This window comes from Ornithodoros turicata, chromosome 7 (genome assembly GCF_037126465.1).
Source record: "Ornithodoros turicata isolate Travis chromosome 7, ASM3712646v1, whole genome shotgun sequence".
Taxonomy (NCBI): Eukaryota; Metazoa; Arthropoda; class Arachnida; order Ixodida; family Argasidae; genus Ornithodoros; species Ornithodoros turicata.
The window spans coordinates 15,060,991-15,074,939 of NC_088207.1; the positions used below are offsets into that span (position 1 = coordinate 15,060,991).

A 13,949-nucleotide genomic window follows, 5' to 3' on the forward strand; every position below is an offset into this window, starting at 1 on the left:
GCCAGTTTCACCAGCGCTAGTACGTGTTGATCCGCGACGAAGCGTCCCTTTGCTTGAAATTACGACTGAACCCACTTTCTGTAACGTTAGCTAGGCTTACTGGAATTTGTTTGTTTGTTTTATGTATTAGTGATCTGCAGAAGGGGACCAAACCCCCGTCTATAGGCAGAGTCACAATAAACTACACACAACACAACATCATTAAAAGCAGCACAACAATACACAGCAAAAAGCACGCGACCCACACCACTAAACACCACAGAACGCTCACAATATACATTAACAAACACACTAAAACATCACCTCCCTTTTGCGTACACTGCAATAACAAGCGCATCGAAACACAACGTCCGTAAGCATACACAGCCACTAGAATATGGAAATGCATTCCTTGCGCGAACATACGCGTACTCAGGTCCCCCAAACTCACCTCGGAAAAGCGTGCAATGAAGAAGGACGCCACTAGATACCCCACTGTTGCCGTTCCGGATCACTGCAGCGCGCTTAGTTTAGCGGCAAAATGTTTTTGTTGTTTCTGCGAATGAATCTAGTCTTTATATGTCCAAATAAAACGCGTATAACAACTTTCTCTGTCGTGTTTCACTTTTTGGTCTGTTTTTAAACGTGTTGAGCGATCGGAAGGATCTAGTGCATGGCTGCGTGCATCACATAGCGTACCTGTCGTACCGGGCGCCGCAGGCGCTGCAGTCGTCCATTTCTCCTTCGGTGACTTAGCCCGGCTTGGATTGTGCTTCAACTGGATCTTTAGCGCGCTACAATCCACGCAAGCCAACGTCTGGTAACAATGGGGTATCTAAGGGCGGCCTCCGGCATTGCACGCATCGGGATAGGAACAAATACATGGGAAAATGGCGACCTTGGGGGACCTGCGCGTACTACTCAGATACCCAGCAAGCACGTTGGAGCTGTTCGGTCTAAGAGACCATCCCGGGCTTTGGGAACCCAGGCACCGCGAAGATAGTTGGGAGAGTTTTGAATACCCTTGTGATCATGACAAGTTGGAGTTTCTGTTCTCTTGATCTGGATGACAAGCGTGGGTCGGATCCAAGACCCACTGGGACATGCGTGAACTGTTCATTCTTCCCGTTTCAAGGAAATTAGATATACTGGAATTAAAGTAACTTATCGCTATATGTCAACTGTTACGTGCAATCCTTCTACCAGTGATACCAGCCTTTATTTCACTAAACAAGGGGATAAGATGCTGCGGTTGCGATGCCGCATTGGTTGTCCTGGTTTCTGCTCATGAGGATGTAGCCGTTGTCTCCCCAGCTTTCTCCCCAGCTGAAAAAAAAAAAAAAAAGATGTCAAGTACTTTAGCATCCACTCCTGTTAAATGTCACGTCACGTGTTTCAACTCAGTGACGCAACGAGATTCTAATTCATAGTAAGAGGGAGTTTTAGTAGATCGGAATGAAACTCTACGAAATCGATAGGATCAAGGAAGCGCCCAGGTCAGAGATCAATAACGTTTTGTCCAGCCACTTTAAAATAATAGGGCGAATGATTTATCTTGTTTTTTGGAACCGTTATATGGGGGGGGGGGGGGGGGGGAGTGGCTTGCCGTTGTTGGCCACACTCAAGGTGGGCATCGTCACGGCTATAGCAAAAAAATGTGTTTTGTCATGCTTGACACTTTGCTATTCGACCAGAAGTGCGTGTAATTTCTTATTTTTCACTGTCGCTCGTTGTGTCTGTGTTGTGTGTGTGAAAAACGTTAGTGAGTGTTTGTGTTTGTGCAGCTGTGACACCACTTAACCACTAAGTGCTTTGTGTATGCCTTTTCGTGCGACTCGAGTGATAAATTTATCTGGCATTGCATGAAATGTTGGTATAAAAATAAGGGTTGTTGCACTTGCATAGCAGCGCCTTCTTATTGCAATTTTCACCGTAAAAAAAATTCAGCTTATATCGTATTATGCTGCGCGAGTAGAAGTGATTTTCCCAATTCGGTTTGTGTACCCTTGTCCTGTGCTTTCTTCACGAAGGGACAATGCAATTGTGTATTTGAAATTATGCAATAATTATCTGATAGCAGAAATGGGTGTTTGACTAGCTGTTTGACGGCCATGTGCCTGTCGGTGTAGGCCGGAACTGGTAAGGATGGGCTGCAACTGAGGTGTGCTGAGGATGCTAGCTGGTCCAGCTGGTAGCAGCTGGTAGCAGATTTTGAAGGAAAATCCTATGCATTTTTTGCACAGTTTCTGCGATGGGACGCGCAGGTTAATGCTCCGACGCATATCGCTTATCTTTGTCCCTGGAGTGATAATAGGATAGCGCTGTACCTCGCATATCTGAACCTGTAGTCGCATATCTCCCAAACGTATGCTCGCAGGACATTCCTTGGACGTCACCGTGTTGTCTGGGCAGGACTTTGCCGATAGAACAAACGAACCAGAGCGGTAGCGCGTGGTATGAAGCCACACCGTCGTCACAATGTATACCTTAACCGCACGCGCCCTGTACATTGCGTGCGTTGGTGCGTACATTTCAACGCTCGGCCAGTCAAAGGGATCCAGTACAACATTCAGCACACTCTAAAAACAGAACTTCACCGCATAGCACGCTTTGCGCCAACCATTGCCAAGAATGATAGGGTTATCGATTCTGATTCGAAGAGAGAGGTGGGCGTACGCCTTTTTGTGGCAATTTGGATATATGATAGTTGCCACAAAAAGGCGTACGCCCACCTCTCTCTTTGAATCAGTAGCGATAACTCTATCATTCTTGGCAATGGGTGGCGCACAGCATGCTATGCGGTGAAGTTCTGTTTTTAGAGTGCACGTGACGTCGCATGCGAATGTCATGTATCAGCTTCCATTAACAGAAAAAAAAGTGCTGTCACTAACCTGTTCTTGACTATCCAGTAGTCGCCATCACTCCCTGTACCGTAACCAACCGCAAGGACCCCATGGTCGAGGCTTTGAGTGCTGCAGTCAGGTTCGCTGTAAACGCCGCCACTGCAATCAAACATGAAGTGCCGATCTATAGTACGGGACATGTCAAGTCCGCCCATAAATCTGAAATCGCAGGTGGCTGGCTTATGCGGGAGCAGGAGGAGTCACGCTCTAGTGCACCTGGAGGCAGGGCCGGCGATAGAGGGGGGGGGGGGGGCGAGTAAGGCGACCGCCTTAAGCCCCTCGCTTGCATAGGCCCCGCGCACGAAGCCGTCAACAAGGGATTATTTTATAAATCAAGTATGCACTTCATCGTGTGAAACAGGCCCCGCCCCCTGCCTCAGGCCCCGCACACACCTAGCACCGGCCCTGCCTGGAGGCGAAACCGTTCGAATCCGGGCGCTGTCTGTGTTGTCTGGGCGGGTTCCGTAGACGCTTTGAGACCAATGTCGGCACGGTTCCTTGTCAGGCCAGCACAGCACGCACGATCCCCCGCTGAGGTAGTCGTGGCGTTGCCCGAGACCCAGCGTGGCCGACTACGGCAAGCGGTTCCGTCACTATACATCATACCATCACTATACCATCACCACCATACCATACCACCATCATCATACCATCACCATCACTGCTGTAGTGCGACCGTGAACTTCCAACACCCTCTTGAACACTGATACACCTTTCGGTTTCAGACCCTTTGTACGGTTGTACGATCGTGAAATAAACCTTCCTTGAAACACAGTTTCCCTCTGTATGTATCGAAGTACCTGCTTTTGGTCTGGCCACGCAGATGTAAACTTTAATAGAATCTCAGCCTGATTGCCATCGCCATCAGTTCCTGATCGGTTTACGGTTTCCGGACGACGAGTGCAGGCAGTGCTGTTCGTGGTAACGGCAAAAACACAGCAAAAGGCTACTGCGGCAGTAGGCCTTTGCTGTGTTTTTGCCTTGGATGTCGCCGGTCATGGCAATGTGTAAGCGAAAGCAGTATCTACAGTGTTTCCTCAAGCAGCATCATGCATTCTGCACGTTCGTGGATACCACAACCGAGCCCGATCCGACTTCCGACGTTCCAAAGCAGTACGCGTGTGCTCGGGCTAACACGGCTGCAGTTGTCGGTGAAATGGCAAAAAATGGCACAAGAGCGCATGATAAGCGCGCTGAAACGGGAAGTTTTCCTGATCGCTGTTGACGGCAGGAACGATAGCCAGGTACAGCAGTACCCGATCGTTGTGACGTCTTGTGCTCGGTTGTTCACGCTGTTGCATTTTCACGCGTTACGGATGCGGCGCGGCACGGTTGTCATGGCAACGAAACACTGCGAACCGAAAAGCATACGTACCACAAGAGTTGAGCTCAACCGAACTCCATGCGGTACGGGTTACCTTTGGCTATGCAGCTTACCAATGAGCAGAGGCGCACCGCGCAAGCTCTTCATTGCTCTGCTGTCGCGGTTCGTTTTCCAACATGGTTGCCTACGTTGAAAGCAGTAATTTCCCCAGAAATTCATTGCTGGGGGGGGTGCCGAGCTTTCAATGGGGTGGGGGATTACGCTTGGTCAAGGTTCCGCTTACGGAATTTTTCTTAGACACGGAAAGAATCGTGGCACTGCGTTTGCGGGCCCGCACGCATTTTTGCTCGTATATGCGCGCAATATATGCATATTGAACAGTCACTTTCAAATGATTTTAGAGAAATGCATGCTACGATCATCTGCATGGCTGTGGTCCTACAGCCGAAGTTTGACAGTACATGATGTAATTCGCTGCGCCGGACTCACTACCAGCTAGAACGTGCTGGTGGCCGAGTTGGTTGGGGTCACCTGAGAAATTTCAGGGGGGGTGTTGCAAAAACGCAGGGAGGTGTACACCCCCCTGAGGGGGGTGTAGGGAAATCCCTGGTTGAAAGCACGTTGGCGAAACAAGAAGCTCTAATTGCTCCGTATGCCGCATGATACGCTTCAATACAACTTATAGTTTCGTCGACCACATCTGTCTGAATGCTGTCTGAATGCACGCGTGGAAGTGGAGTCGTGTTTCGTCAAACACGAGCGTATTCCTCGTCAAGAACCTATATATCTGAACAGCGTGTCGTACGACAACCGCCTCCGCACCGGATCCGTACTGTAACCGCAACGGAGAGGTTGCAGTGTGAACCGGGCATGATGTGGACGATGCGAGCGTGGTTGGGAGTCAACTGCCTTGATTAAGCCCACTCGGAAGCCCAGATAGGCCTTTGAGGTCGAGGCGCATTGCCGAGGTGATAGGTTTTTTAAAAAAGGTATGACTATACAGGTAGCTTAACTCACATAGGCACCTTCGCCTTCAGAATGACGCCATAATAGAGACAGTCAGCGCCATCCATCCGTTGCGCCGTCAAACCTCATCAACAGCTGCGGAACTATATGCCATCCTTTTCTTCCTACAGCACATGGTTGATTTTATCCGCGGGAATGGGCAGTGTTCACTGACTCAAAATCTGCACTGCAAGCTATTGAGCATCTGGCATGCGAGGCTTATCCGCACCTGGATGTGTTAATAGCTTGCCACCTTTTCTACAAAGCAGGGCACAGGCTGGTTCCCTAGTGGGTTCCAGCCCATTGTGGTGTCGTGGGGAATGAATAGGCCGACAGCGCCACAGAAGCAGCTCTGTCGTCTCGGAGACGGACGTGTACTGCGCTCCTGAGAGGTGGCCGACGTCCCATACTTCGACGCCTCGTGCCTCCCCTGGCTCGTGTCCTGGCCAATGGAGTATTCTGACATTCTCCCCCCATCTATGCCAAGAAGAGTTGATCCAACGATCGCTTTCCGCCTGCCACGGAACACTTTTTTTAACAATTGTGAGCGAAGAACAATTTTTAGCGACTCACTGCTCACAAGTGGGGAACTTTGGCAGCAGGTACATAATGCCACGCCACATCTTTTGCAGAGCCACGACCCTTGAAGGAACATCATTTGAAACATTGAACGATGAGCAACTTACCTGTAAAATTGGAAGGACTGATGAGAGGCATCGATAGCTACAGAAACAGGTCCCACTGTGCCCACGGCACTCTTTAGAGCATCTTCGCTGCCCGATTCGACGTCATGATATCCTATGTCAGTAGCTCCTACATGGCTTGGATCGTACTTGCAACTTCCAGTAACAGCTGTGTACGGATATGACTCTTCCGTGTCGATACCACCATTGTTTTGAACGTATTCAAAAGCGCTGTCAATGATTCCTCCTCCGCAGCCTGCTGACGCTGTATCACAATCCACCAAGTTCTGCTCGCTGAGAGAGACAAGGTTGCCCGTCTTCCGGAAATGCTGCCCTTCCAGAGATCCCGTCGCTGAGAATGCCCAACAGGAACCACACTGACCCTGCGTAACACGTCGACAAGTACACCTTATTTCTGAGGACGAGAAGTTTCATCGCTGCAGGCGATACTATAATCAAATGTTGGTGTTATTTTGGTAAAAAAGTACTGTTTGGGACACGGCTGTCTAAAATCTCCAGCACGTGGCCGTGCAGTCCCCTATCGGCGATGTCGGGCACTAAGGAACTATACCAATACGGTGTCCGAGGTAAGACCACGCAGCGACACCTGCCGGGAGAGAGTGCCATCGCATATACTCAGCGTCGTCTGCTGGGGAAAGCAGTTGAGCGCGGCCTCCCCTCGTGGAGGATGTTGGTATAGTTCCTTCTTGCGCGACATCGCCGATAGGGGACTGCTCGGCCACGGGCTGTAGATTTTAGACAACCGTGTCCCATACAGTACAATGATGAATATCATAATGAGGATTAAAGCCCTACATTTTCCAGAATTAGCAACGACTTTAGTGCAGGCCGTTGGTAAGCGATGAGAGGTCATACCGTATCATAGCATGGTATGTATTGTCGAACATTTTCAATGATATTCATCGTGTGAACTCAGTTTTTTTCTTTTCTTTTTTAAATATGTGTTCCTTTTTCAACAAAGGTTGCGAGTCGTGGATGAAGCCGATCGTGCTGCTGATGAACGTTGACGTTACGAGGAAAGGGAATAACTGACTGCTCCTTGTGGAAATTAGTGCGATGTCAGGATGGTGGGCGCGATACCCAATTACAAACAATAGTCCAGTCATCGTTAAGTTACTATAGAGCAGCGAAGTTAGAGCTGGCTTGCGAAAACAGTAACTTAGCTATAGTTACTTTTTATTACAGCTACCGATCTAGAGTGACTTAGTTACACTACACAGTGGAATATTCAGCTATCCTTTGATGGCAAATTGAACCGGAAGGTTTAGGCCGAAAGTCACCGATATTTCGAACAGACACTGTTCTTCTACTGGAAGAACAGCTGCTCCTTGCACACCTCTGCCTCGATATTTCGTTACTTTACAATTATCATTTCATATCAACGTCTGGGTGAATGCGACTCTCAACTATTTTATAACAGCTCATGTGGCGGCCAGCAGAAAATACATCACATGCTTGTTGCACATACGCTGTGATAGTTTTTCGAAGGTAATATTATTAAGCGCCCTGCTAGTATTAACAGTAGTATAATAGTAATATCGGTATGCTGAGCAGATTTGATCCAACGCTCGCTTTGCGCATGACACGAAACACCTATCGTCAAAATGCTGCAGTAATTCATAGAATGCGACTAGATGTGGCTTTTACAGCTCAGTGGCGTTACCGCTTCCGACAAGTTGACTCTCCAAGCTCCCGTCACTGCAGAGCTGTGGAAGATTTAGAGCCCATTCTTCTTCATTGCCCACACTACCAACCTTCCCGAACCGCACTCTCAGGGTTTCTTAATCAGCTGGTCTCTCGCTCCCTCTCTCGCGCAAAATCGCTTGGTCCCTGGCCACATCCAGCCCACCAACGCTCTGCCCTCTGACGCTCGCTTCACCTTTCTGGATGCCATAGGACTTCGATCCTTCTTGTGAAGGGGCTCATTATTTCATTCCCCGCATCCCCACCAGCTCTGGTGGTAGAGTATCGCCCCGTGTTTTCTCGCTATATTATTCTGAAGGACTGCGAAACGACCTTTGGAAACCGACACATCGGGAAAATATGCCACTGCCTGAGTAACTGTACGCCATTTACGTTTGACAGCTGTTTTCAACGAAACTGGTATAGTTGCTGTTGCTATAGTTACCTCCCTCGAAAAGTAACTCGTTATGCTGTAGCCAGTTACTGAATAAGTAACCAGCTACAGTTACAAGTTGCTAGAAGCTCAGTTTCAACTAGAGGCTGCCATGATGCTTATAGCGCAGTCATAAATAAAACTGAGGTGGAATGATTCCAAGTAGCGAAGATTATCTGCACACGACCCTAAGCAAAACACAACATTCGTCCACCGCGTCCACAGTCATGAAGGACTAGTCCCAGGCAGCACAATGTACTGAAAGTCGAGTGCAATAGGGATGGACGGGTAGGTGGAAGGCCTTGAACGCACTCATGAAGCTAAAGAACATTGATAAGACACATACCGTCCACCCCTATTGCACTCGACTTTCAGTACATTGTGCTACTTGGGGTGGCATGGAAACATGCGCTTGTACCCCACTACTGGAGCCTTTTCATTAACTGCCATTCTTTAACTGAAGGCTCGAGAGCGTCGTCAAGAAGCTCCGTTATGGTAAAGACACTTATATGTTAATACGAAGGGAACCCAGAGACAGGGGAAAGGAAACACGAAACACACACGATCTCAGACACAGCAACCCTTTTACTGAACAAACATAGAAAGTCAAGTTCCCAACAGTCTCCGTATGGGTGGCAAAGGTGAAATAGATGCAACACTAACACAATTCCCTCTCGCCTTAATCTGCTTGTATTCCGCTAAAAGGCGGCCAACCGGGTCAAGCACTTTCCCAAGGACAGTCGTCTCTTCCAAGAGGGGCTCACAATTGTGACACAGCTTCAAATGGGCAACAAGTTCTGAGTTCCCGGAAAGTGACAGCGCATTCCTTCTGTGTTCAAGCAGCCTTGTGTTTAAATAACGCCCGGTTTGCCCTACATAACAAAAACCGCAAGCGAGCGGGATAGAGTATACCACGCGATTATTGCAATTGACAAACTGATCCCTATGGGAAACACTGCATACAGACTTTTTTGACAGAATCTATTTCACCTTTGCCACCAATAGGGAGACTGTTGGGAACTTGACTTTCTATGTTTGTTCAGTAAAAGGGTTGCTGTGTCTGAGATCGTGTGTGTTTCGTGTTTCCTTTCCCCTGTCTCTGGGTTCCCTTCGTATTATCACGTACCAGCTCGCCTGCGCCCTTGCACTTCTTCCGACACTTTTATGTTCCAGATGTTAGCTGTTCTCGCTGCTTCACACACACACAAATGCGGCGGAGCTAAACAAAAATCACGTGTAATGCGGAACGTGTAAAGCATGTGGCAACGACTTTCCATTTCCAGACGAAAGAGTGAGAGAGAGAGAAACGACTTTTCCTCGCTGATCTATTGATAACTGCAAGTTATTCTTCTGTTCGGGCAGAACTAGATCGATGGATATATTTTACCTAGACTTATCGGCTGGCCAGCTCACCAATGTCGCGCCTACAACGATCCTTCAATTGTCATGCGAATGGCCACGACATCTTTTGTGATGTCCTTTTAACGTTCTTATGCTACGTTCCCAAAAAAAAGTGATTATGACACGCGCGAGCGTGAGAATATCACTTTTGTATCGCTCTCGCTCGAGTATTCCCAAACTAGCGAACCACGTAGCGCGAACGTTAAAATCGCCATCTCGCTAATATCTGCAGCCCCTTGATATATTCGCTCACGCATGCAAGATGGCGGTCAAGAAAACGAAAACATACGCGCAGGATGGCACATAGAAATGTAATACGGCTAGTAATTGCGATCATGGGGAGCATAATATCAAGCACAAAAATCGAGGCCATTTTACATGCGTGGCGCTATTTCAAACAAACAACTGTGTAAATAACGAATAAAAACCCTCGGCGCAAGGAAACAAATAGAATGAAGGACGAAACGACACGAACAATGCACGCTCGGTTCTTCGTCTTACTTGTTCCCTTGTACTGAGCGTTTTTATTCGTTTTAATCATGAACCAACCTGGTCAATCTTTAGCCATCTTCACTGTTTGTGTAAATAAATTTGTGATGCGATGCTTTGTGAGTGCAAAACCGGAGATAAAATGTTAGGAAACTTGGGTAAATCTATGAAAAACGTACGCCGTAGTGAGGATGCGTGTGGTGTGCGAGGTTACAAGGGCCAGTGCAAAAGACACAAAGAGTATTAGGACCTGTCATTGCAGAACACAGAAATCAGTGCATAAATTTGTGCGCTTGATACATGCACTGATGACAGACAATTCTTCGTTCATAGTGACGTTTGCGCCTGTTTCTTATTGTGTACAAAGTTTAAAATATCTATAATGGCATTATGTGAGATAACTTAGACGAACTACACACATTTTGGACAACATTATATGAATGCAGTCTTCTGCTCCAGCGTTTCTCGCAAGTACACCTTTGGGAAGAGAGGCACCGGACGCTATGTCGCTAAGCCGTAGCCAGAGATAGCGATGCCTCGTCCTCGCGTCGCTTTGCAGCTCTCGCTGTAAACCTCGCTCCTTTGGGAACGTCGTACGTATTATTGTGCCCTAGTGCAGTTGAGTACATCTCGGTGATGAGAATTTAATTTTCCTTCTCGCGTTTTGTGAGCGCTGCAGTGACTTAGTTTGAAGAGAAAGAGACGAAGAAAGAACAGCTTGTTCGTGTTGTATAGTACCCATGTGAAATTCGTTTGGTAAATCTCTCCCACACAAGAACAGCAGAACTCTTGAAAATGACGTACCTGATTTTTCACGGGAGTTACATAGCCTTCTTTTCGCCAGTCGACCTCGTCCGGAACGTCGTACAATGAAGCTTCGTTGTGTACACCCAGTGCAGTCTTCCTGGTCTGGTTCGAACGGTAGCCGAGGTAAAGCTGGCGGTACTCCTCTGATGTCTGCAACAAATAAGGGATCATGAAGGACGCGTTTCTCTACGTGTCACGTTTATTAGCTTGCTCCACAGAGTTATATGCACCGCCTCCTCTGACGTACGTAGTTGGCATTGATAACTTTTGAAAAGTTGAAATAATGCGTGTAATGTAATAATAAATTTTGAAATAATGCGCTCCCGTATATCGGCCGCTTCTCCGTCTTGTGCTGCGGCCTAAAAAGTCCCCCCTCCCCACCAGCACCAGTACCAGCACCACCACGACGCACACGCAAATACGTCGGAGGCAGCAATTTCAGTGCGCAAGCTAGAGGCTTCGTGGTGCGTCCCGTTGTGCTGCTTCACCTATCGACACGCGAAGCAAAACGCGTGCCCTGAGAGAAATATTTTGGCGAGTCTTAAATAAATCCTAAGGAAATCGTCAGAGGTTCTTCCAATACCGCATCGTGCGTCAATATGTCAAAGCACCTGGATACATGGAAGGATTGCATGAATGCTCGTTTAGACGAGCGATAACATATATATATTAGTTCCTAGCTTCTTATTTCTTACGTTACGCAAGGGTGATCCTTATATGGTTACTTCTGAACCACCTCCATACAACTGGTTACGGCTTCAATAGTTCCAATAGCACCAACAGCTTTCATAACAGCGTTTCACTTCCCGTTACGATGTTCCTATCGAAAGTCAAACGAACCCTCACCAAATCAGCAAAACTGTTGACCGCCACCGTGTGCGTCCAAAGCCCCAGGTCATACTCTAGGTTGTGCCTCTGGATGAAGTCCAAGTTGTCTTCCCAGATGAGTCTTCGGACGGGCTCTTCTTCCGGGGCATATTTCTTGTTGTGGATGTCCTTGTAGATTTCCCAGTGTTCGTCTAACTGCGGCCTGGGCACTGTCCGTGCCAGGGCACAGCAAAGAACTGCAGAGAGTGCAAGAACCCGAAAAGACATTGCCTCAGTTACCAGGACGCAGAACACGAATGCGGGATGCGAGATTTATATCGCCTGCAAAGTGCGCGATATAGTCTTATCTCGTTCATTCAATGGGCTAAGTGGTCAGCGATATCGACCGTTCTATCGTTCGTCGAGTACGAAGCCCACGTGGACTTGAATGGACCTTTCCGAGAACAATTCAAATGATACGAACCTTTGTTTCCAGAGCTTGATTGTGTGTGAGAAAAAAATGTGGGTTACGCGTACTTTCACCGCGATGGAAATGCAACGTACAAACGCTAGTGCAACTTGTTCCTTTTGCTTTAATGCGAAACTTGTTTCTCTCACTGCGTGTACTTTTACTTGTTTTACTTTTGTACAAACGCCGCCCTCGGTGGCTCAGTCGGTAGCTTGCCCACATGCCGATATCCCAAGTTCGCGAGTTCAAACCCGGTCCAGGACCGTGGCAACTTGGTGGAAGGGTACAAGATGCTCAGGCACGCCGTCTTCCGCCAGGGACGGTAAATGTGGTGTGCCGTGTGTCGAGAGTTCGGCGCACGTGAAAGAGCCCTCAGGTGGGCAAAATTAATCCACAGACCCGACCACTGTGGCGTCGCTCATGAACGCAGTTGTCTCACGACGTAACGCCCCCGAATTACTATTATTTTGTACAAAGCAACTGTGGCATTGAGCGGTGAGTAGGCGTGGAAAGAGAGAGAGAGAGAGAACAGCGGGAATTAGTTGTGCATCGCCTTCAAACGTCTGGGAAGTAGGGAAGGGTAACAGGCATATTTCCGTTATTGATACCAGCTTTCCATTTTCATTTCCTTTATTGTGTCTCTGGTAGTAGAAGGGCGGTGATGGTGTAGCGAGTAGACAGCCTGGTAGAAAAGCGCACAGAAGACACGGACAAAAGAAGACGACACCACCTGCGCTCTTTTGTCCGTGTCTTCTGTGCGCTTTTCTACCATGCCGTATCCTTACCAACTAGCCCAACGTTGTTTGTTGTTGCGGAGTAGACAGACGTTTCAGTTGTGTCAGCGTCACCAAATTTGGCGTCCGGGCCCTTCCTGCGGGCAGACTTGTGCCCGTTACTCGAAAAAAGTAATTGATTACCGTTACCGTTACTTCTACGGAAAAAAGTTATTGATTACCGTTACCAATTACTCGACTCCAAATGTAATTGAGTAACTAGTAGAAAAGTAACGCGTTACTCCGGTCGTTGCTCTGCATACGCGCAAATTATACCAGTCTTTGTGTGCCTCAAAAGAAAGAGAGAGAGAGAGAGAGAGAGACAGAGAAGGTTCAACAGCGGAACAGCTGAAATAACACGAAGAACAAACACGCGTAGGACAAGTAGATATATACGTCTACTGTGTTTATCGCCCGGGAAGACGTTGACCCGATCGTGGAAGAACATTGCTTGGAACTTCCCCATGACTCACTAAACTTCAAAAGCTTCATTTACCAGCACACTGGTGTTGAGGAAGAGATTGGGGAGAGAGACCCTGAAATTCCACCTCCGCTTGCTATAGTAGACCAGTCCAACAAAGGCTGACCGCACAGGGTGCTTGACTTTGGGCAGAACATCTGAAAGATAAGTTAATCTCTGCCGGAAAAGTAATCAATTACTGAGTAATGGATTATTCAGGAAAGTAATTGATTACAAGTAACGCAATTACTAGTAACGCGTTACGCACAAGTCTGCCTGCGGGATATGCAGCGGTGCGCGTTATACGTGGAACTTTCTGTCGTGGCCGCACGCTGTGATTCGTAGATTGGGGGTTCGGACGCCAATAAGTTGACGGCAGGGTACCAGGTACGTAGACACGAAGTCTTCCGCGGCAGCTGTTAAATACGGTGTGCCGAGATTTCGACGAACGATAAACACTGGCGTAGCCCATGATCCTAGTTGTCTTACGACAAAAAGTCACGAACCATCACGAATTAACGAGATAATTCATCTCTACGTGATGCTTCCTTGACTTCGAAGCGTAAGGACAGACTGGCTGAGCTTGTGCGTGGTATACTCCAGTGAGCGTTATGCGTGGTAATTTAATTTCAAGATCTAATGATCGGTCAGTGCGTGCCACAAGCCGGAAATTGCAGGGAAACCATTTCAATTTAAACGACGGATTTTAATA

The 13,949-nt window shown here is 47.9% G+C and overlaps 1 protein-coding gene across 1 annotated transcript; it reads right to left on the reverse strand.

Moving 5' to 3' along the window:
* Positions 1-1,184: 1,184 nt before the first annotated feature.
* LOC135400239 (procathepsin L-like) lies at positions 1,185-11,851 on the reverse strand. Its single transcript, XM_064632014.1, has 5 exons — positions 11,575-11,851; positions 10,726-10,878; positions 5,898-6,277; positions 2,871-2,981; positions 1,185-1,305 (listed from the first exon to the last, which is right to left on the reverse strand). Exons 1-5 carry the CDS (start codon positions 11,821-11,823, stop codon positions 1,206-1,208), a joined length of 993 nt encoding a protein of 330 aa, XP_064488084.1. The 5' UTR covers positions 11,824-11,851; the 3' UTR covers positions 1,185-1,205.
* Positions 11,852-13,949: the final 2,098 nt, after the last annotated feature.